The sequence below is a fragment of the Bactrocera tryoni genome, chromosome 4 (assembly GCF_016617805.1).
Source record: "Bactrocera tryoni isolate S06 chromosome 4, CSIRO_BtryS06_freeze2, whole genome shotgun sequence".
Classification (NCBI taxonomy): Eukaryota; Metazoa; Arthropoda; class Insecta; order Diptera; family Tephritidae; genus Bactrocera; species Bactrocera tryoni.
Genome location: NC_052502.1, coordinates 30,511,714 through 30,535,336, shown reverse-complemented (window position 1 = coordinate 30,535,336; position 23,623 = coordinate 30,511,714). Strand labels below are relative to the sequence as shown.

The 23,623-nt window shown below is 34.5% G+C and overlaps 1 protein-coding gene across 3 annotated transcripts; it reads right to left on the bottom strand.

The window, feature by feature from the left end:
* Nucleotides 1-27: 27 nt before the first annotated feature.
* LOC120774433 (ras-related protein Rab-27A) lies at nt 28-21,308 on the bottom strand. 3 transcript variants are annotated; one of them, XM_040104073.1, is made up of 4 exons: nt 20,908-21,308; nt 2,703-2,827; nt 1,261-1,626; nt 28-771 (listed from the first exon to the last, which is right to left on the bottom strand). In XM_040104073.1, exons 3-4 carry the CDS (start codon nt 1,417-1,419, stop codon nt 226-228), a joined length of 705 nt encoding a protein of 234 aa, XP_039960007.1. In that variant the 5' UTR covers nt 1,420-1,626; nt 2,703-2,827; nt 20,908-21,308; the 3' UTR covers nt 28-225. The 3 variants fall into 3 exon arrangements, with proteins under 3 accessions (XP_039960007.1, XP_039960006.1, XP_039960005.1); XM_040104072.1 differs by having other exon boundaries at nt 2,708-2,827; XM_040104071.1 differs by lacking the exon at nt 2,703-2,827.
* Nucleotides 21,309-23,623: the final 2,315 nt, after the last annotated feature.

Below are 23,623 nucleotides of genomic sequence, written 5' to 3'. Positions count from 1 at the left end.
AAATCTTTACAAACAATTTTGTTTACATTTAATAGTATCTATACATTTGAGCGAACATTACATTAATTGAGCAGTTAATTTGTATATAATATATTAATATTTAACAACATTGGCATCTTTATTTAATTTATTTATTTCACACATTTAAATACACATTTATTAAAATTATTGTACAAAACAGCTTTGAGTTAAAATAGAATGACCTCTGTACTGGCATTTCATCTTCTAACATTTACAATTTCGACTCCGTTGTTGTTCCTCTGTCAACTCCATGTCCCCATAACCCAAACGCACTGTATTCCCACCACTACTCGGGAGATTTATATTTGGCATGCAACGCGTCTGTGTCATTAATCGTGACAATTCGGAATTGGTAGCTACATTCTCCATACGCAACATAACACGTTCCACCAACATTTCTACGGCTTGTCTTATATTAAAGCCAGTGCATGCGCTTGTCTCGATGTAAGGCAGACCATAACGATCCGAAAGTGCACGCACTTGCTCATGACTGACAGCACGCACGGCCTCTAAATCGCATTTATTACCGCATAAGACCACATCTGGATCCTCCGAATAAGCATGCATACGTAATTGCTCCAACCAATTACTGATTTCAAGGAAAGATTTCTCGTTGGTCAAATCGAAGATAAGCAGGAAACCCATTGCATCACGATAGAAGGCAGTGGTCAATGAACGAAAGCGCTCCTGACCGGCAGTATCCCAGAGTTGTAGATGGATACGGTGGTTTCGTCCGCGGTATGTGTATATCTACAGAGACATTATATATGTACATAGACGAAAATATAAAAATATACATATGTATCTATATTTGTTGAACGTTTAAAACAAAGCACTTAAATGTGAACAAATTAAATAAAATAAAAAATTAAAAAGGATTCGAATTATACTCATACGTACACATTTATATATGTATGTATGTAGTATAGTTTTATATATTTATGTATATGTATACAGTTTAATTGAATAGAATAATAATGCTATTCATTTATAAACCAAATTATCTGAGTCACCCTGCAAATCATGTATTTACATATTTGACAGTTTGAAATTAAATTTTATTCTGCTGTTCTTCAACTATTCAGTGTTAAGTGAGTGAAATATATTTTATTGTGAAAAATTCAATGTTCTTAGTGTTTTTTATGCAATTAATTAGTGAAATTTCAAATAAGTCTATGCTAAAGTTCAAATAGACAATGAAATCAAACAAAATATTGCACGCTAATTTCAAGTACTCACCAGCCGTTTTTCCCGGAAATCAATTCCCACCGTTGATATAAATTGTGAATGAAATTGCCCATCAGTATACTGATATAGAAAACTTGTTTTGCCAACTCCAGAATCTCCGAGTGCAAGAAATTTCATCAAAAAATCATAATCAATATTTGCCATCGCCATTCCTCTTTGTATTCTGATCGAATAAAGGACCACTTTGTCTCACGCCACAGATACTTTTTTATTTACAATGGACCAATTAAAGTGACTATTTGCATAGAGCCTCTTCACTATCTACTGGTTTAATATTGAGACCATTGCACACATACTATATATGTATGTACATACTGGAAATGTAATCTTCTTGTTAGTGTTGCTCAAGATGTCCTTCTGAAAGTGGAAAAATAAACAAGAATAATGAAGACCGCCCGCTTATTTGTGCAGCAATAACAACAACAAAATCAGGTAAGTGGGTATGTTAGATGAATAATGCATGACGACAAAGTAGTGTCCAATTATTTCTCTCTTGAATGTCTAACCTTTTCAACCTACTCCTTTTTTGTACAAAAGCAGACTTACACTATGGAATATTACAAATAATTATGCGCAGAAAAAAATTACTAAAAACATGAAAGGCAACATGTTCTTGAAACGGCAGCTCGTTCATAAATTTGACATGGGGTTTAGTAAATACAAAACCTTAAACATAATAGGCAATTAATGACAACAAATTTAAATACGTTATCCTTAGTTAAATTATAAAATTTTTTCAACTACATGTCAAAAGTCAAGTGGGTTTCATGTCTTATAAGAAGCAATGATGAAAAAAGAAAAACCGTATTCGGCTGCCACGAAGTTATAATACTCTTCACAGGAGCATTTCTTATAGTTGAGGTAAAATTTAAAAGGGTATACAAAAATCTGTATCTTGATTTTATTCGGGTAATTCGCGTAACAGCTATATGCGACAGATGGACATGACTAAATCGACTCTTCGATTATACAAATTTCATATCCTATATTTCAATTTTCTTCTCATACATAATTACTGTTTGCTCACTCCTTTAGCTTATTTTCAACGTCGCATTCACTAATATATGTATATCCATTTATTAATATTTCTATAATGAAGAAAGGGCTTATTTGTATGCCTCTATTAGGCAGCACTTGATGAATTAGCAAATCAAGTTATAAATATTACATATAGTGTATGTTTGTTTTATGTATGTGTGAGCATATAATGTATGAATTCCGGGCATATTTGTTTGACGCTTTTGTTGCTCATATTTTGTAGCATCATTGTTCGCAACCATGAAATTTCTATGGAGAATATTGACTGTCAATTTTGATTTTAGCACCCACACAAACACAATTCAATGTAAGTACATACAAAAGCTTAATGTGCACATATGTATATACAAATAAGATATATACTTATACATACGCATACATATAAACTCATAGACCTTACCATACCAGTCACAGCATCCACGTCACTTCAATTAAATCGATTAATTTTGTGCTACCAAAAAATGCATACATTGTTGCTTATTTTCGGGTGGGAAATTAAACGCCAACATTTCGGGTAAAACTAAGATAAAAATAAGAGAAAATGCTTATTTCGGTTATAACATAAAATGGTATAAAAACAGATGGTATGGCAGCTATATGCTAGAGTTTTCAATGTCGACGATTCTGACAAATGTTCGAATTCTTGCAGAGATTTGTGCAAAATTTCCGACTAATATCTCAAAAACTTACGAACGAAATATACAGTTGGACAGATAAACAGATGAACATGGCGAAATCAACTCAGCTCGGCACGCTGTAGATACATACATACAAATGTATATGTATAGTACAAATATATAGTACCTAATAGGGTCTTCTACGTGTAGGAAACTTCTTGACAAACTTAATGTACCCTGTTTAGAGTATAATGAAGTATTCGTACACTAGTTATTTCAACTAAATTTTTTTGGTCGTTTACTGATAATTATAATGAACAGGTTTTTAATATGTTTAGATTTGCGTGTCTTAAAAATAGACTATTTCTGAAACGCTAATGACTTTTTCGAGAATAAGTTCATGGCACGGCATAAATTTTGTTATTAACGCACGTTTTTATTTAACAAAATACATACCTACATTGTTTATGAATTCAGTCAACTGATTTTATGTGCGAGAATTTGATCTCGATGTAACTTTGAATATGTAATCATTCGTTTGTGCTCTTACTATAAAGCACGCACGACATGTTTGTATGTATGTATATGTGTAGCACGCAATCCTTCACAGGATAATGCCGCTAAAATACAAAAGCTGAAGCAACCTCCATTAGACATAAGTATATACAAGCCATATTAAGCCTTGTGCAAGTACATAAGCCGGCATGGTGTATAGTATACAATATTAGAGCATAAGTAAACAATTGCCCAGCGAACAAAAACTTTTAAATTATTTGATAATGCAAAAATACAACATATGTAATATTGGCCACAAGAATATTAAATTATGTGAGGATGTCGTTATTATTTTTGTAATTAATAAATTAATAATTTTGGCATTTTTCTTATATAAGCCCAAGTTTAATTTTTCAGCGCACATTAAATTCCTAAAACGGGTTCAAACTCGACAGAGACAACCATTCCTACTTTCCATAAAACCTAAGTATTTTTTAATTCCAACAGTTTTCTCTTCCTCAAAAAATACTCGAGCGTTAAAGAACCAAATCTATTTTTATCTAATACAATCTAAGTTTCTATCTAGTTAATACCCCAAGACAACACCTCTTTTTCTTCTTTATTGGCGAAGACACCGCTTACGCGGTTATAGCCGAGTTTACAAGTACAACAGCGAGCCAGTCGTTCTTCTTTTTCGCTGTTTGGCGCCAATTGGAAATTCCAAGTGTAGCCAGGTCCTTCTCCAACTGGTCTTTCTCTGTTTCTAAGGCGGGTACGTCGATAACCTTCAGAGGACTTAAATGAGAAGAGAAGCTCTTTCAAATATCTAACGTATACGAGGATAATAAATTACATACGTATATAGGTTATATTTAGCTTTAGCCTCCGATTAACTTTTAGTTTTCGATAAGTTCACGACCTTCACTGAATACTTTGTTCCAATCTAATACTTATGTTCATGATAAAGTAGACTTCCCTGATCGCTACTGCAAACTTTTCAATGATGTCGTAGCCGGTATTCCATTGGAAACAGAACTTTCTATTTAAACTCGTTGTTAAATTTTTTTCCATGCTAAAAATGGCCAGTCAAAAATCGTCGTAAAAAAAAGCTTCCATGGGAGTCGTTTGTGGTCCGAGTCAAATTTTGTTCAGTTGATTTAAAATCTACTAATTATGCCTAATTCAAATTCAATTTCAATCTTTTCCTTACCTTTTTGTATAGCCATGATTTATGTGCTGCACAATTGTTGTGAAATTTCGTGTTTCCCAAGAAGCAAGTGATTATTGCTCACTGGTTTGCATACTACGAGTACGTTCTTTGCTTGGGTTTTTTTATACAAGCATCGTTACATTCTCAAGATTAAATAAGTATGTTATTTCCCTTTTCTCAGTATAAGAAATAAAAATGAAAAAACTATAAAAAGTTTTTACACAAAATTTTTTTTACTGATTGAAGCTCAGCATAAAGTGTTTGAAGAAGTCGTGCACCACACAAGGTAAGGTGTGGTAAGGTAAAACTTGTGAAAGTGAAGAGTTTTACATTAAAAGTTTCCAAACTCACTGTCAGTTATGCGCACATCAACGGCGTGGATTCCAAGTATTACAAAGTATTTTATTTATCTGTGCATTAAGCCGTTTTCACTTAATTTCATTCCGCTTTTTCTAGGTAAAATGCATTGAATAGTCGTGTGAAATGTTTCAAGTCGCATTCGCTTCTTATATATGTATGTCTTTACCTAAAAGTACACCCCACTGCTCTCAGCGGAACTACTTGTGGTTTACAAAGTCGTAAATACGTCTATAAGCAGATTATCTATGACATAAGATTATGTGAGTCCCGCTCAGTTTCTTCTTAAGAATTAATGCGAAGAATGCACGAATTTCCATCAAACCAACTTTTCTGCTTAATTCACTATCCTCTTGCCTGCTTATGGGATTGTGAAAGCATTCGTTGCCATTGGTTTAGTGCTTGGTAGTTACTTGAGTGGCTTATGTTTTTTCTAACAATCTAAGTGGACTTAGTCCGATATTAAATTATTTATGTTCATACATTCGCTAAATATTCGAACTTGGTCAGAATGACATTAAGACACAAATTTTATTGTTTTACTTACATATATAGTACATAGAAGCCGCGAAATGTCTTGGTAGCGCCGATATTTTTTTTTATCAAACTTAAGTATTTACGGTTAAAGTTATTAATAAATTAGCTTGTAACGAATTGTGAATAACTTTTTTAAAGACAGGCCCACTTTAAAGAAATGATGTATCATTGATATTAATCCAAAGAAAAATAAGCAAAATTCTTATATAACGGAATAAAAAGACCTTCCAATCACATTAAATTTAAAAAAACTGCAGGTCGGCGAAGTAGAGACTGATGAAACAATGGCTTGTCCTGGTGTGTAGAATATAGTAAATCCTTTCCGTGACCTAAAATGAAAATTTATGCGAAATCCGTGAAGAGTAAAAGTGTAGTTATCGCACTACGAAATATTAAAAAAAAAATATATTTTCCCTGTTTTTTTGTGGTTTGGAATTTAAAAAAAAAATCTTCCGAAAGCTCTTTGTAGTGCGATACTATAATGTATAAGAAAGTTCTGTGTAAAATTTCATGTGAATCGGTTGAGTAGAACTTGAGATATCATGCACACCGTTTCTAGAAAAGTAGCTATGAGACAAACGAGTTTAAAGTTTGAGAACTAGTCGCGCGCAGTCGGAGTCGGAGACACAAAATGAGCTGTAACTCGGAAAATAATTTGAATTTCGAAAAATCCTCTTAGGGAAATTATCTTGAAGGGTTATACTATAAAAATATGTAAAAAATCGATTTCTAGAATTTCTAAACCAGAATAACCCATTAAATAAACCAAGCCTTGTTCTCACTTACCGTTTATAGATAATTATAACAAGTGAAAAAACCAAGAAGAACCATAAAGAAAAAAGTAAGTGATTACATATTTTTGGCAGACCATTTTACGAAAAAATTAAAATTTCTGTCTGTCCGTCTATGCGAACTAGTCCCTCCGTTCTCCCAAAGAAGCTGCGATTAAAATCAAGTGCTTGCATAGAAAACTTCTGCATTTGACGAGAGATCTTTACGAAATTTGGCATTAGTTATTGTCTAAAGCAAAATGTAATATCCGAAAAAATGTTTCAGATCGGATCGCTTTAGCATTTATGGTAGATGCCTTGCACACTCAACTCAAGTGAATACTTTTTCATTTAAAGAAATATTTTCACGAAATTTGGCATCTTTCCTACTAAAAAATATTGAGAGGATCTGCGACGATCTTATCAAACGATATACCTCATGAAACTGTTTGGACATCAGGCAGCTGGCGTATATCAAATGCAAATCGGTGGATACCGCCCTACATGAGGTAGTGGGGATAATCGAAAGTTGCCTAGAAAAACGAAAATCCACAGCAACGGCTTTTATTGACAAGGAAGATGCATGCAATAATGGTAGCACGAATGCACTTCTATAGACTATTGCATCTTTTGACATTAATTAGAACCTGTTGGCCTGGTTAAGTCATTTGCTAAACAATAGACAAGCCATATACGATAGGCAAGGTAAAAAATTCACTCACCAGATCACTTGTGGCACCTCGCAGGAACCATGCTATCCCCCTTCGTGTGCGTCACCTTAACTAACGAATTATTACTTTTCCTTGACAGGGGAGTTTCAAGGTTGTCTGCAGTTTGTACCGGGAGAATCTTAATCGCATATCTCGGCGCATAGAAAAGGCCCTTGAGATTTCCGCCACGGACCAACTGGTATTCGGAGAAAACCGAAATCTCTCTCTTCACAGGAAGGACGAACTATTTTCAATTCAATCTTCCCTAATTAAGGGGTAGAACTATTTCACTCTCCAGCTCGGTCAAATAGCTCGGTGTCATCCTTGTTTGCTGTGGGTTATGGCAGAAATGAAAACTACTTCAACAAAGGCTCTGGAGGTTATCCTTGACATCCGCTCAATACACATTCAAGTGAAGTTGGAGACAATGCCGGCTGGTCGGCTTATGATTTTAGGTCATCATACTCTACCTTTTTAATTAACTTTGTTAAAAGCTAAACTCAACATATCGTTTTCATTCCCCAATACAGAAGTTTGGACCAATGGTTCTGTCATTGACAGTTCGAACGGTGAAATCTACATATTCATATAAGGGCGAGCTTTTTGTGTAGTAATCCATTCATACATGGAATACAGCTTTAAACTAAATGACTACAATTTGGTGTTTCAGGCCGAAATTGTGGGCGTAACAGAAGGTGCGAACCGGGATTCTATTCTAAGTAGCAAGTCCATAAACTTTCTAGTGGATAGCCAATCGGCAATTAAGGTCACCCGTAGTGCCAGTTCAAAGTCTCATCTCGTTAGGTCATGCTGGTCATATAGGCAGAGAAGGAAATCAAAGACAAGTTGGCTCGCTCGTAAAAAGCTGGACAAAGAGTTCCTCTAGGCTGCCCTAGGCTATTCAGCTCCTTCAAGGGGCAGTGGACCATAGAGGAACACCTCACGTCATAGAACACAAGCAACACAGGGTTCCACTAAGTTACTTTGGGATAGTGTTGATGGTGGACAGACCAAATGGCTACTATTTTTAGGCAAAAGGGAGCTTAGCAACATTGTTGGAGTAATCATAGGGCACTTACCCTTAAGATCCGACCTTCAAAAACAGAAAAAATTAATTCGACGACTGAAGGGTATACGCGGAGAAGGATGAGATGCTAAAACTTTATCTATGCGAATGCCCTGCCTTCAGCCGGATAAGAAGGAACATAGTCCCCGACTCCCAATACTATAACTTAAGAGAGCTATTTTGCCGAATACATGGAATTGCTGTATAATATTTAAATTTGTTACCTCCCGGGGGCACAATGGGTCTAATGTTGGCCTAAGTGTGGTCGCCTGCGTTCCGGCGCCTACGCGACAACCCTACAAACAATAATTTTTACTATACATATAACCTAATTAAAAATGTTTGTAAAAATCCACAATGTTGAAGAAGTTTAAAATCTAAAATATTAGAGCTATCTCAAAACTTAGCTATCATGTTGAGATTCAGTAGCCATAAGTTCATCTAGATTACACTCTGCTACTGCTTGGCTTATTTCTACATTCAAGTTTTGTAACATTATTCTATTTTGCTTTCTAAGAAAAGGAATAAAATCTTTATTACTTTGTTTGAGTTCAAGAACTGAAATAGTTAGTCATTATAACGAATTTTCACAGCAGTAGCATGGCTCCCCTCATGCATAACCTTAGTTTATTTGTTCTCACAATTGCCTTAAACAATTAAATTACAGTGACAACAGGAAGCATAGCACGCAGATGCCGCTCGAACTTCTGGCATACTTCATGAAACATGTTTATGTACATATGAATGTATATATATATATATATATATATATATGTTTGTACGTATGTATAACTTTAGTTATTGGTGAGTGTCTTTCATACTTATGGATTGGACACTTGTTAGTGCCACATTGTGCCGGTGCACGGTGTGACATTGTGTACTATTAACCCTCGAATAGTGAGAGCAGTTCTAGAGTACTCAAAACTAAAAACAATATATTCAGAGTAAAGAAGAGGCAATCAAACTTTTTTAAGTGTAAAGTAAAATCGTTGCAATTAAGTTTTGAATATAAAATCATTCAAATGGCCTCGACGACTTCTTTTGCAGTAACGAATTCGGTTTTCCAATTTTCGAGTACCTTGTCCACTACATAGAGTAGTATATCATGAATAGCATGTTCAATATTGACTTATAAAGTTTGAAGAGAGTCTGGTTTATTGCTAAGGACCATAGACTTGAAATAACCCCACAAGAAGTAGTTTAATGGCGTTAAATCATAACTTCTCGGAGATCATTCAATGTCACAATTTCTTGAAATTATCTAATATCCAGACTTTTATCGCAATACTTCGGTTGTTGCCGGTGCTGTGTGGCTCTTAGCTCAGCCTTAGTGGAATCAGATGTTGTCAAGATCAACTATTTCCAATAGCGGCCATAAAATCAACCCGAATTATAACTCAATCAACATAACCTTAAATTATCTACCCCATACCAGGGTTAACTGTAATGCTCTGATAAGTTTGCTTCATTTACTGCCGCTGCGGCAATTTCCTTTGGTTTAAGTAGTTCAAGCAGTTCTCAATAGCAGTAGCAACAGATGCAACACTTAACCAATTTTTGTTGTACAATGTGTTCCTTCTTCGGGCTACAATATAGATGTTTATTCGTATACGCATCTGTATGTCAGTAGGTGTTTGTTTTTCTACTTAATACGATATGTTTATTTTACGTTTATTTACAACTTTATTGTTTGCACAGCGCCACTTTATCGTTACCGATAGCTGGAAAAGTACACAATTACTCAAATACTTCTGGTTGCCCATCATTGGAATTGTTTAATCTGCGCCAACGGTCCATATTTGACCAAGTACGTTTGCCTATTATACACATACATTCATATATATATATGTGTGTGCGATAGCACGCTTTTCAAACTTACTTTTAAGCTTTGTTATTTCTAAACTAGTCCTGTTGTTTATTCTAAACCGGAAAAGTGCTTTGAGTTGAGACCTGAAATAATCACTAAGGGAGGTCTTAGAAAATTAAAAGTATTGTACAGTGTGCATAGTTTCTATTAATGTATAGTATATATTCGTTATGAAACAATACAATTATTTGCCGTAAATTTACTATTTCATTATTGAACTTTTCCATAAAACTTTCATAACCAAAATTTTGCCAATATTTACCCCATGAAATAATTCGGCTATAATAGATGTTTATGCATGAATAATTTTCTAACTATCTACACGTGTTTTGGTTATTTGCCAACAAGCACATATTTCTACGAAAATTTGTTTTGTGCATTCGAATAATTGAAATTTTCTATCTATGACACATGAGCATACATGGCGTATGAGTAATCGCCCTCATGTACATACATCGGTTTGCATTGTGTTGCAATTGAAATACATCTTGAGTGAAAATTACTCTATTTGTACCTAAAAAATCGAAAATTTACCACTCAAAATATATAACCTTCACACGTAAATGTTCGAGTCTTACTAATTTTATTAAGAATATCACTTTTGACAAGGAACTGAATAAGGGCCTTTTTAAAATTGTGATTTAATTTTATAAACATAACAGGTGTGTCGATTTTGTAACGTTTTAATTTTATTGAAATTTAGATCTGATGATAACCCCGTCCACTCTAATCTACACTTTTGATCGAAAATGTACTAAGTCAAATTGTGATATAGAAACTAAGAGGAAATCCTTATCTGATAATAATATAATATGTGCGTAAGCCAAAAATCAGTTTGAATGTGATCAATAATTCCGTTAGTCCCCATATAGCTAATATAATATTGTGCGAACTGTAGGCTGACTTTAAACTGCATATAGTACTACTATAAGCAAAAAATAATAAGGCTTTGTTCACAATTTTAAAATGCTTAATTTGTTCTTCTAAATTTATGTCGTCCCCCTTGAAGAAATCCCTTTTGACCAGAAACGGAGCTAAATCAGGTGAATACGGTGGTAAAATACAGTAGCGACGGTGCATTATCGTAATGCAAAAACAAGAGTTGTCGGCCCATAATTCTGGCCTCTTTTTACCTCGCTTCCGTTCTGGAAATTTCGAAATTTCGACTTACACTGATGGAATAATGTCTCTAGCGAAAAAATGGCAAAAAGTTGTGGAACAAAATGGTACATATTTGTTTATTTATTTATTAGTATACATATATATATATATATAAAAAGTAAGTTGAAGTTAGATTAGAAATACGAAAAGACTTTTTCGACTACCCGATATGTATACATATTACGTTATTTGGATGAATGAACTTTTCCCGTAACCGATCTCCAGGAATAACTCCGAAGAAAAGTGTCCCATATAGTACATTTTTCTGCTTAAAACCAAGAAAATTAATTATATTATGTATATGGACAATAATCGATGGACTAGGCTAAACTTTCTCCTTGCTACCATGTATTTTTCTACAGACATGAGAGTGAGATAATTTTCTTATATCCAAAATAGCAGATAATGCCTGCCGAGATCCAGCATCGTTAGAGATTAGTCGCTGTTTATTTCGTATGTTTTAATTAAGGCAATGTTTAAACGTATTTTTGTAATTAGTTTTGGTAATTAAAAGTTGTCATCTTCTAATCCTACTGCTCACTTTAAAAATGTAACTTAATCTTGAGAGTTCATTTAAAAGAACAACAACCAAAACTGTAGCTAAACAATGTGTGTCGATGACACGAACAGATAACTGTTTACTTTGATAATTTTTAATTTATAGTCTAGTCAGAGGCGCGTCAGCATTGTGCAAACATAAATACCTACCTATATGCTACACAGGCTTATGTACATACATATGTATTCGTGAGATAGCAAAAAGGCAGAGTCTGTCAAAGTAAAAGTGAACAGTTATTATTTTATTTATGTATATGTATGTATATTAGAGTGTTCGTTATTTCCCAAGTTGATTTTTTTTACTTCCTTGAAGTTTAAATTTTTGCCCAAAAATATTATCCAATGTAAACAAACCCTTTATTTTCTATTTATTTAGTGCCTCAAGTTACTTTTCCCATGTGCCATAATATTTTGCTATAATATTTTTATCTCAAAAAAAAATTAATCTACAATTTTGAAAAAAAAGATATTCTAATACAAAATTATAAGCTATGTGTCTTATTAGTTTTTTCCACAAATATTCTTTTACGAGTTATACGTCAATTGTATTGAGCATTCATACAGTACACCATGTCGTATGAGCAACACAGAATTTATAAGGCACTTGTTTAAATGGAAAATAAAAAGCTTGTTTGCGTTTCATAAGTTTGCTTTGGGCACAAATTGAAACTTCAGGGGCGAAACAAAAATAACTTGTAAAATAAAATACACCCTAATGTAACTGCATACTCACTATAATGCCTGTAAGCCTATTATGTTTACAGTTCGTCTAATGTGGTTTATATATTATCTTCTATATATAACCTTTTAATGTGTAAATTTGCGACAAAAGTACAGAAAAGTTATAAATAGCTTTGCAGTACAAACGTACACATAATGGAACATGAGACTCGGTCATTAAAGGTGTTGCGGTCTCTAAGGTAAAAGCTTTTGCTGCCACCACCTACTAACAGCACCACAAACTTGGCAACTTTTCTATGGTTGGACCGCAAAATTGTCTGCCTACAAATACGTTGGTGTGAATATGTGGGCGTGTCAGTTAGGGGTAAATGCCAGGAAACTCAGTGACAACAATACTAATTATAGTGTTTGCACTCTTGGGGAGCGACAAGCTTATATTTCAAATTCTGCCAGGGCAATGACCAGTGCAAAGGACAAAAAGTTTAAATTATATTCAATATACATGAATACACTTGTAAAAGCATGTCGATAGAACCCCTTAAGAATGTTTTTGCATTGGTTGATTGTTTGAAAATGTAGACGCAAGGGCACCTGCTTAAAATTGGCCGTTCCCCCAAGTGATAACCAATTGTGTTCCATTAAGCATCTTGCTTTAATGAGTAATTTGAGTTTTTTCTATCTTATCGATGGTCTTCATTGCGTTTCGGCTTTAAACTCGATCACAATTGTACCCTTTTTGAAAAAAAAAATTCAGCTTTATCGGGACGTGTCGAGCAAGAACGCATTTTAGACTCAAAACATTCTCCAAAATCATTCAAACGGACCTGCGAAAGATGTCGAGCTCTCTTGCCATCTCTGACGATTTTTAAGCACATTGTTCACATTTTTATTACTTTCATCCGTTGAAGAGGTCTGAGTTCGGCCAGAACGAGGCATGTCTTTCGCGACCATCTTTGAAGGCTTTGATAAAACTGAATCACCGTAAGCCCTTTCCAACATTCCCAATGATTCCACTCACTAAATTTGATTAGAAATACAAAATTTAAACAAATTCTTTGTCTGATATTTTTCCTTTGTAAAAATCGCAGCGCACTATAGAGGTGTACCGACTTAAGCAGCTGCTGTAAAAAAGTGGTTGACATATCGCCCTCATATTTGGCATAGTAATTAAAGACAGTCCTAGCAAAATACATTTTTTAAATATTATTTTCGCGAGGAATTTAAGTACAATTTCCGAGAGCTTTTTTCTTCCAATGTATATAAAGACAGACTGATATATAAAAATCGAATAGAGGATGACCTACTTTGTAAACGGACGTGTGTCTCTCTCTCTAATTCTAATGTTACCCGTGCTTCTATTTTTCATCTAGACTGTTTATTGGGACTAAAAATGACAGAAATATATAAAATATTTAATTATTAATTAATAATTTTTCTTCAGATTACTGACAGTATACCTTTATACTTCCTACCACCATTGGTCTGATTAATAATGGTACAAAATAATTTAGCTTTTCTCTACTCAATTCTGTCATCAATAATATGTTCCTCTTCCGTTAGCATATTTTTGGATGTTTAATATGTGCGACTTATATTTTATAACAAATTTATGTTATGATTTATGTACACGCCCCAAAGCTGACGGCACATCAAATTCTTGACAGCAACCGTATTAAATTTTTGGTTATTCTCAGCGCAAATGACAGTCTAAAAAAAGCATAAATCATCACATAAAAATATTTGTGCATATACTATACATATATGACATTTGCATGCATGAATAAAAGCAAATTATTTGTTCACTTATGATGAATCAATCAGTAAATGTTAAAACTTCAAAAAATGAATAACGGTGACGGAAATTACTTCTCAGTTAAGCTGTAAACATACAACTCGGCTATAAGATATGTTTATACTTTTAGCTTTCACGATACTGTCACCTTTATTACGATAGTTTCTTTGAGATTTACTCAATCTTGACATTCGAGTTTAATATGTCATACATCTTCTTCTTCTTCTTTGCTGGCGTAGACACCGCTTACGCGAGATTACCACTTACGAGATTCCTAGCGAAGACAGTTTCTTCTCCACCTGGTTTTTCCCAATGGAGTGGAGATCTTACTCTTCCTCTGCTTCCGCCAGCGGGTACTGCGTCGAATACTTTCAGAGTTGGAGTGACGACATGATCTAGCCAGCGTAGTCGCTATCTTTTAATTAGCTGAACTATGTCAATGTCATCGTATATCTCGCACAGCTCATCGTTCCATTGACTGCAGTATTCGTCGTGGCTAATGCGCAAAGGACCATAAATATCTTGCAGAACCTTTCTCTCGAAACCTCGTAACGTCAACTCATCATTGTCCATGCCCCTGCACCACATAGCAGGACGAGAATAATGAGTGACTTTAAGAGTTTGCCCTTTGTTAGTCAAGAAAGGACTTTACTTCTCAATTACCTACTCAGTCCGAAGTAGCACCTTTTGACAAAAGTTATTCTGCTTTGGATTTCGTTGTTGTTGCTCGTTCGTTCGTTTGTTGTTGCTATTAATACTATCAACAGTGAGCTCCCCCAGCGGGCAGGGGGTAGAATTTGCCCGCGATAAGGTATGCCTGTCGTAAGAGGCGACTAAAATCCATATGAACTATATCTGGTTGCCGCATAGTCTTTGTCAGAAAGAGTGCTATAAAACTCAGCTTGGAATGATATTATAGACTTTGATTGAGTTTCCTTCTAATGAAAGAATATTTGAAGTTCAAGCGACAAATGTCACCAGTCATTGAGTTTGTTGGGTGCTCAACTGCAAAAGCTACAAGGTCTGACCGGACACTGAAGTCTGGTACCACGGGGAGTAGTTAGATCTTGAAGTTCGCTCCAATCTGCTCTGATTTGGCCCTTTGGGGAGATTCGCGGTGGCTGTGGTTTAAACCTAAAGGCAGGTAAGATTGAAAAATTCAATTATTTTGTCTTGCCCTCGTTCACCACGAGACCCATTTGCTTCGGTTCCTTATCCATTCTGGTGAAAGCAGAACCAAGCGCACGGTTGTTGAGACCAATGATATTAATATTATCGGCGTACGCCAGCAGCTGTATACTGTAAGATTATACCTGCTCGATGAAGTTCTGCAGCTTGATTGAAGAAGTCGCACGATAGGGAGTCATACATACATTACATTAAATCTTCTTAATAAGATGTTTTTGGCAAACATTATTTTTATACTTTTTGAAGATTTTTCACAGTTTAAAATGTTTTGGTCACTTAATAGTTTGAAAAGTGGACAATTCTAATTTGTCTATAAAAATCTAACTGGTCGGCCTATCTGAACCAATGAAATTTGGATTTTTCCTGGTCATTTGCTAAATCGTTTAAGAATTATGATGATATTATTAGATCTCTTATTGACTATATAAATATGGGTAAGATAGTAGTTATGTTAAAATAGTTAAGAAGGATATTATTACGATATGTATTTCGATTCCACGAAATACGTTTTACCGGTTCATACCTTCCGGCAGCATTAGTGCTTCATGAATACCTAATTGATTTCAGTTATACGTGTTATCATTAGAGATAAAGCAGAGACTCTCAATATTTCACATTTTCGATAATGTTTTGGATCTAAATGAATCCACTCAAAACTTATATCGGAAAAACATAATTTGTTTTCAAATTTTCCTTACCATTGCAAATCAGAGACTAGACCACCACTTTTAGAGTCTTCTGATTTTCAAATAATTCATGAAATTATAATATCCACTCCAAAGGACACACAATGAGTCTTATAAGGTTAGAAGAGATATTTGTTGAAGGCAAGAAAGGGAATGCCGATAAAACTACTATCGAACTAATGCATGGAAATTAGATTACTCGTATATTTTAAGATTTTTCCATAACGTTTCCTCGACTGAATTCTGTACCGTATTAGAAAATATTTCTTTTGTGCATATACATACGTTTAGTAATATTTCCTTGCAAATAGTTCCGCTCGATGGTTCTAGAATTTCCTGCACGGGTTTTTCTATTATGTTGATAAATTGTATATACTTATGTGTTGGATCAAATTACTTTACCTAGTTATCTTGTTTCTTTTAATTTATTATATCAAAGTGCAAATGTGTGCCATGGGTGAACCGTTATCGCAAAAAGACTTTAAGCTTGTACATGCAAACAGACATAACCTCATACCCGTAAATACAAAATAATTTGCATACACAGACTGGCATACATACATACACATGTGTTTAACTGCCCAATGTTTTAATGTTTTAAGTAGTAAAGTTTTTGAGTATATGACGACATTTAAAAACGAAATTGCAAAGTTAGAGAATATAAAAGTGGTTAGATAACTTAAGAGCGCTAAAAAGTGCAAATGGAGTTTTATTGAAATCTTCGTGTATACTAATTTATATTAACAGTTAAATGTACAAATAGATAAGATATCGAGTTTTAAGTTTTTTTTGAGAAACTTCTTTACCCAATGCATCCAGAGCTATTACTAAAAGTAGTTCCAAAAATTTCCAAAAGATATTTCGTCAAATACAATAGTTTTCCAAACATGAATCGGAATGATGATAGCTTCTTAAGCAGAAAAAGACGTGTACAATATCAGATCGATATCTGTAAAACTGAAGGTACTATAAGAACTAGTATATACACACAGACAGTAAGACAGGACTAAATCGACTCAGCTCGTCACGCTGATCATTTACTACAGACTACTTTATAGGGTTTCCGAAGTTTCTTTCTGTCTATTGAAAACTTCATGCCAAGCTTGTAGATTCTATCTTCTGGGTATAAAAAACAATCATGTAGTATGTATGTATATAGTTTTAACATATTTGGAGTTGCTATACGCTTCGTTATCTGTTGAAAAACATACCAAACATATTTCCATAACCAGTTACATTCAGTTAAAAATAGAGCAAGCTCTAAGCTCTTCCGTATAGCTGTCCGAAGAACAGAGTATACTTTCAACTTTTCTCATTTTAATTAATTAAAGCAGTTCTCCTCATAATAAAAAAAAAACCAAAAAGAGCACCGAAAGAAATAATTATCAAAGCGCGAGGAAAGAGGAAAAGAAATGTGTAACAAAAGCAAAAAGGTTGCATGAAAAACTATGGCTCGTTCGATTAATGATGGAAAAGTTCAACAAAGAAGTCGTTTAGGTCAACAAACAAGATATTCATTAATTTTGACAGTAAACACGAGTTTGAGAGTTAATGATTACATTTTTGTGACTTTTTCTTCTTTATCTTGTTGCTATAGCTAGCGTTTCACAAGTTCATTTAACACTTACCATAGTCTCTTTAATGCAAAGGAAGTCTACGTTCATCACTATTAATACTAATTGGATCTTTAATTAATTTTTGGTGCGTCTAAATTAATTCAGATGGCACATTTGAACAAAAGAATTGTTCCCTTGACCACGATAACATATTTCCATCACATTGCTTATATTCAGCGGGTGTATGTTTATTTTTCAGCGATTTCTTAGCTCGAAACGATAATCGTGTATGATTTTGCAGCATACAAGTACATTAAAATGCAAAGGATAAGGAACTTTTGACGTGTTAGATTTTTCAAAAATTCTTTTTCAAAAGTTCTTTACTTAGTTCAAAAATGTAATTACGAGAAAAAATAGATTTTATGGGACAGAGACGGCTCTCTCCACGTTTACCAGTACACCGATTTATTCCGCTCCTTTCAGGTTAATTCAGCTTAAATACCATATATTTTAAAATAGGTTTTAACTTGAATACTAAGTAACTAGACGAGGTGCAAGAGAATAAATACCACCATATGGCAAAATTGACTAGTTTTCTTTGTATTGGACCAAACCAAAAAAGTAATTTATCAGTTTTTCGAAGTTAGTCGCTAAACATAATTGAAAAACAAGAAAAAACGTTAACTTTGCCTGCACGAAGCTAATACACCCTTCACAGATGCATTTCTTTTAGTAACTATGTGTCCAGTTTGTATGGAAGCTATATGCTATAGTAGTCCGATCTGAATTTTTTAAAAGATTATGTTATTACGTTAAGCAGTAATCCATGTCAAATTTCGTGAAGATACCACGTCAAATGCGAAAGTTTTCCATACAAGCCCTTGATTCCGATCGTTCGGTTTGTATGGCGGCTATATGCTATAGTTAACCGATCTGAACAATTTCTTCGTATATTACATTATTATCGTAGAAAATAACCTGTACCAACTTTTGTGAAGATACATTGTCAAATGTGAAAGTTTTCCATATAAGAACTTGATTTCGATCGTTGAGTTTGTATGGCAGCTATATGTTATAGTGGTCCGATATCGGCAGTTCCGACAAATAAACAGCTTCTTGAAGAGAAAATGACGTTTGCAAACGATATCTTAAAAACTGAGCGACTTGTTCGTATATATACAAACGGACAGACAGACAGACGGATATTTCTAAGTCCATTCAGCTCAACATACTGATCCTTAATATATACATATACTTTATAGGGTCTCCGACGCTTCCTTCTGGGTGTTACAAACTTTGTGGCAAACTTAATGTACCCTGTTGAGGGTATAATTATAAAAGAGCATTTTGTAGAGCAGTAAATTTCCTACAAAACTATGAGTTTTCCGATTTAAAATGATTTTTTTTGCAATAGGTTTTCACCCGATTTTATTCATTCTAAGCGCAAATACTTATGTACTGTTATAAGAAAAACATGCTCTCTAAACTTTATTAAGATAACTCACATTTTGGCTGATATATGCGGTATAAAGTCAACTGAGAGTTCGAAAATCTTGTTATTAGGTATATAGACACAGACATAATACTATCCGGAAAGGATTATCTCTGAATTTAAATGATATATCTCGCATATTTAACGATATTTTCAATAATAGGTCGTCTATAGGTACTGGGGTCTAAATATTCTGTACCTAGGGGCTTGAACAGTTTTTTTTGGAATTAGACAATTTTTGTTTATAAGTTGGCTTACACTTAAGTCATTATTCGTGCAAAGTTTAATCTCATTATATTAATTGCTGCTCGATTTGTGTACTGGAAACTGAAAGAATCAAGTGGAATTTAGAATTGTTCTATATAAGAACTAGGCGTGTTTGCAGTCAATTTGCACACTGTAACATAAAAATGTCAGAGGAATTTCACGCACCAAATTTGGTTGAAATCGGTTTGGTCGGGTTTCGAGATATGTGATTTTACCTAAAACTGGTCCCATCGTCCATTGACCACAGCTCCTTTAAAGCCCTCTCATACGACCTCGGCGGTAAGATTTAATGTCTCTGTCATATATATTTATTGATTTATTGCGTTTTTAGTAGTTTTTAACAGTACCGTTATATGTGAATGGAGTCATCATCCGATTTCATAAATTTTCACACCTTTTTTTTCTTATAGTATTTCCGCTAGGCGAATAAAATTGTAGTAGCTTAAGTGGTTTAGGAGTTATGTACATCAAATTTATTAGAGGGTGGGACCACGCCCACTTTTTAAAAAATTTTAGCCCACTGGTGCCCCTTGCTACTGTGATCCCCTGTGCTAAATTACAGTCCCATATCGTATTTTAGTGCTTAGTTTTCTCAAGATATCTCAATTTTTACTCCAATTACGGCTTGCCCGGACGGGCAGGTTGCAAAAGATTCAGTTTCCTACATAATATATGAAACGAGACTTTTTTTCAAGTAGTTGGAAGCGAAATTAGAATTTTTCTATCTGATAATAAAAAATAGAAAAACAGGAGCAAGACCTTCCCGTTGCAATTAATAGCTCATTATTATTGGAGAAACTTTCTTAACTCTGTCTAAGTCTAAGCAAACAAAATATTCGTTTTTTTACCCAACCTACTAGTATGTAAGTTCCTAAAAATGTAAAATTATGAGCGCCATATATTTATTCCACATATTTCAATGGCTTATGATATTTTTTAATCAAGCTTATACAGATACAGATGTTATAAGGTTTCAAAGACGAGTACTTTTGATACGTAAAGGGTACATATTTGTTTATTTATTTATTAGTATAAATATAAAAAAAAATAAGTTGAAGTATGAAAAGACGAAAAGACTTTTTCGACTACTCAATATTTAATTTTTTAATAACTACTAACTAACTATACATATGTTGTTCAAAAATACTAATTTCGAGTCTTCGTGGACAAATATTTTGACTTTGGAGGTGAACTTCGTAAAGCATAGAAATTACTTTTTTTGCCTAGAATCTCTTGAATGAAATTGGTTTAGTTCAATTCCCAGCCGAATGTTATGATGTGTTATATAATTTTCACACATACAAAAAAAGAATGACAGCTACTAATTTAATAATACATATATCCAAAAACAGCAACCCCAATGCAGCTACCCAACCAGTTAACATTCACGCTCGGATTCCTGCTCCTCCACATTTTTTTGCGGCAAAAATTTCATTAACTTCGCCTGTCAGCAACAAAGCAAAGTAGTGAAAGTGAAGTGGTCCAAAAATGTGCAGCAACGCCAAGAATTGCGATAATGACAAATGATTGTGACACTCAAACACCGAACTGCCTGCCCAGAAGTTTGAATCTGCAAGCAATTTTTCTTACTCTTCTTGTACTTATCCGTTACGCGCTAGTAACTGTATGTGTGTACATGTTGTTAGCCGCTGTGTCCACTTCAAACACCTGAGACCAATCAATACTGCAGACATCTATTGTATGTGCCCCTGTGCCGTTGTCGAGGATGATATTCATCCTTCAATAATTTGTAACACACATAAAAGCTTTTAGCTGCTATTTTTAAACATGCACAATTCTTTAAAAAATGCACACGGTTTTTATAAACTTTTTTTCTTCACTTCTTTAAATTTCACTACACATTCACGGAAATAAAAGTTTGCCGCGCTTTTGCCGTTTTGTTTTTACTTCTTTCTTCAGTCAATTATTATTAGCCAAACAAACGGAATTTCGCCTCACACAAGTAACATTTCTCCGACAACCTGTTTGAATCCTGCGGCTGTTATCAGTCAACTGATGCGCGTTCTAACTTCTTTCAACCATTGCAGCCCTCCAAAGCAACAGTTGTGTTATGGCCACGAGCTCTTCTGTTACTCTGAAAAGCGCAAAAGCTTTGCGAGACCTACATATATATTTACGTGTGTACGAGGTTTGTCCGATAAGTTATTACACTACCTCGGAAAAACGAAAATTTTGACAATTGACGAAATGACGATTTATTTCTCAACATAGTCTTCTCTTCGCTCCATATACTTGACCCAGCGTTGCTCTAATATCTTTAAACCATACAAAAAATACGTTCTCTGGAGATCTGTAAAGTAGGCTCAAATTTTCTTTCTGGAAGTGTCAAGTTTAGGAAACAAGAAGAGTCGTATGGGACTAAAACTGAAGAATAGAACGGGAAAGATAGCAGTTCGTAATGCAATTTGACAGTGTTGGCGACGGCAGTGTGGACCGGTACGTCATTATGGTGAAAGAGCATTTTCTTCTTCACCAATAGGATAGTTTTTTCTACAATACGTCGTCGGGTAAACCTAATAATTTAGCATTGCCGAGCCATTGCTTCACCTTCGCTATTTAATCCAAGTAGATCACACAGAAAGAACAGTCTTCTTCTTCATCGGAGTACGGTAGTAAATTTCTCTACTAAGTACTTTTCGGACCGCCCTCGTATGTATGTGGCGCAAACGCTGTTCCCTTATCATTGTGGTAGACAGCATGCCGCCTGTAAAATTGTAACATTCTTCCTAATATAAACCAAATAAACCAAAAATTGCTTAGAATTTGAAATAATACTATTTTTACATAATTTTTTAATGTTACCTTTTCGTAAACCTTCCTATAATTAAATTTATATGACCTAATGTTGCGTACTCAATTTAGTCGAAATCGGTCGGTCGGGTCCCAAAATATGTGATTTCACCAAAAACTGGGCTGTGCCACGCCCATAGTCCATTTTTAACCCGAATCGATCAATGCATTGTCATACAATTTTCGGGATAAAATTCAATATATCTGATTTATCGCGGAGGGTTATCATCCGGTGTCATCTAATTTCACACTGTCGGTGGGAGCTCTTATAATATTTGAGTTGTGTAAATTTGACTGTTATTGCTTTAGTGCTTTAGGAGATATGTACGTTAAACTTATTAGAGGGCGGGGTCATGCCCCATTTTTCAACAAATTTTGGCCACAGGTGACCGTGGCTACTGCGATCCTCTGTACCAAGAATCCCGCATACCAAGTTTCATCAGGATATCTCAATTTTTACTCAAGTTACAGCTTACACGGACGGACGGACAGACAGACAATCACGTGGATTTCCACTTTCCTCGTCATCCTCTTCACCGGAAAAATTCTTGCTTAGAAATATGTTAGAAATGGGAAATCCTCGTTTCATTACCGAAGACGAGGAATTCTTTTCAAACGTTGGTCAGCATGTTTTTCTAATTTTCCGAATTTTTTTGAGCGTCGGTAAAGGATTTTTTAATCTACCCTACGTGAATGCGATCTCCGATCTATGATCTTAAACTCGACGTGTTTGCCTGTCCAGTTTCCGGTATTCATCCTGCAAAAAAATATAATATTTTTATTTCTCTTTGAAAACACATAAAATTCGAAAATGCTATCAAAGATTGAAGTTTTTGGCTAACTGTGTAGTCAACTGTTAATTGAAGGATTCCCATATGTATGTATATGTATATTGTTCGTTGGTATTGGTATATGTATAGGTTTATTTATATTTTGTAATGGCCTCCTACTTCCAACAAGGTTATGCATAGCTGCAAAACTATGCTGCACAGAAGGATGTATGCACATAAATACACAGGAAATATATATGCTTAGGTATGCCATATAGCAGTGGGAGTGGGAATGATGCTCTTCATTTTTGCTGCTCTTGCTCTTATCAGCTGCTAGCGGAGATTTGTGGTTTTTGTACATTTACCCCTTGGCCCTGACCACAATACAATGTGGCTGCTCCATTCTTCGTTTTTAGAGCCATTTAACATTTTTGCTTTGCTCATTTTACTTTTACTCGCTGCTATGAAAATGAGAAATAACAGCTTAACTCCATTTAGGAAGATTTTGAGGAGTATATTTGAAGAGTTTTATTTTATAGTTATTGAATACAGTTATTTTGTATGCTCCCGCAACATGTTGCTCAGAGTATGTATAAGCAGTTACTTATAAAAGCTACAACTAATCGGTAAAGATACAGCATTATGTTCATCATAATAATCAGGAAGACGAGTCGGATTCTCCGAATTTCTATGTGGCTGTCCGTCATATTTTTTGTGCCTGGAGA

Excerpts from the sequence above, each read along its gene's own strand:
- LOC120774433 (XM_040104073.1), bottom strand. The coding sequence starts at position 1,419 with ATGGCGATGGCAAATATTGATTATGATTTTTTGATGAAATTTCTTGCA. Across the intron at positions 772-1,260 it reads ATTTCCGGGAAAAACGGCTG|ATATACACATACCGCGGACG; the intron begins GTGAGTACTTGA and ends ATGTCTCTGTAG.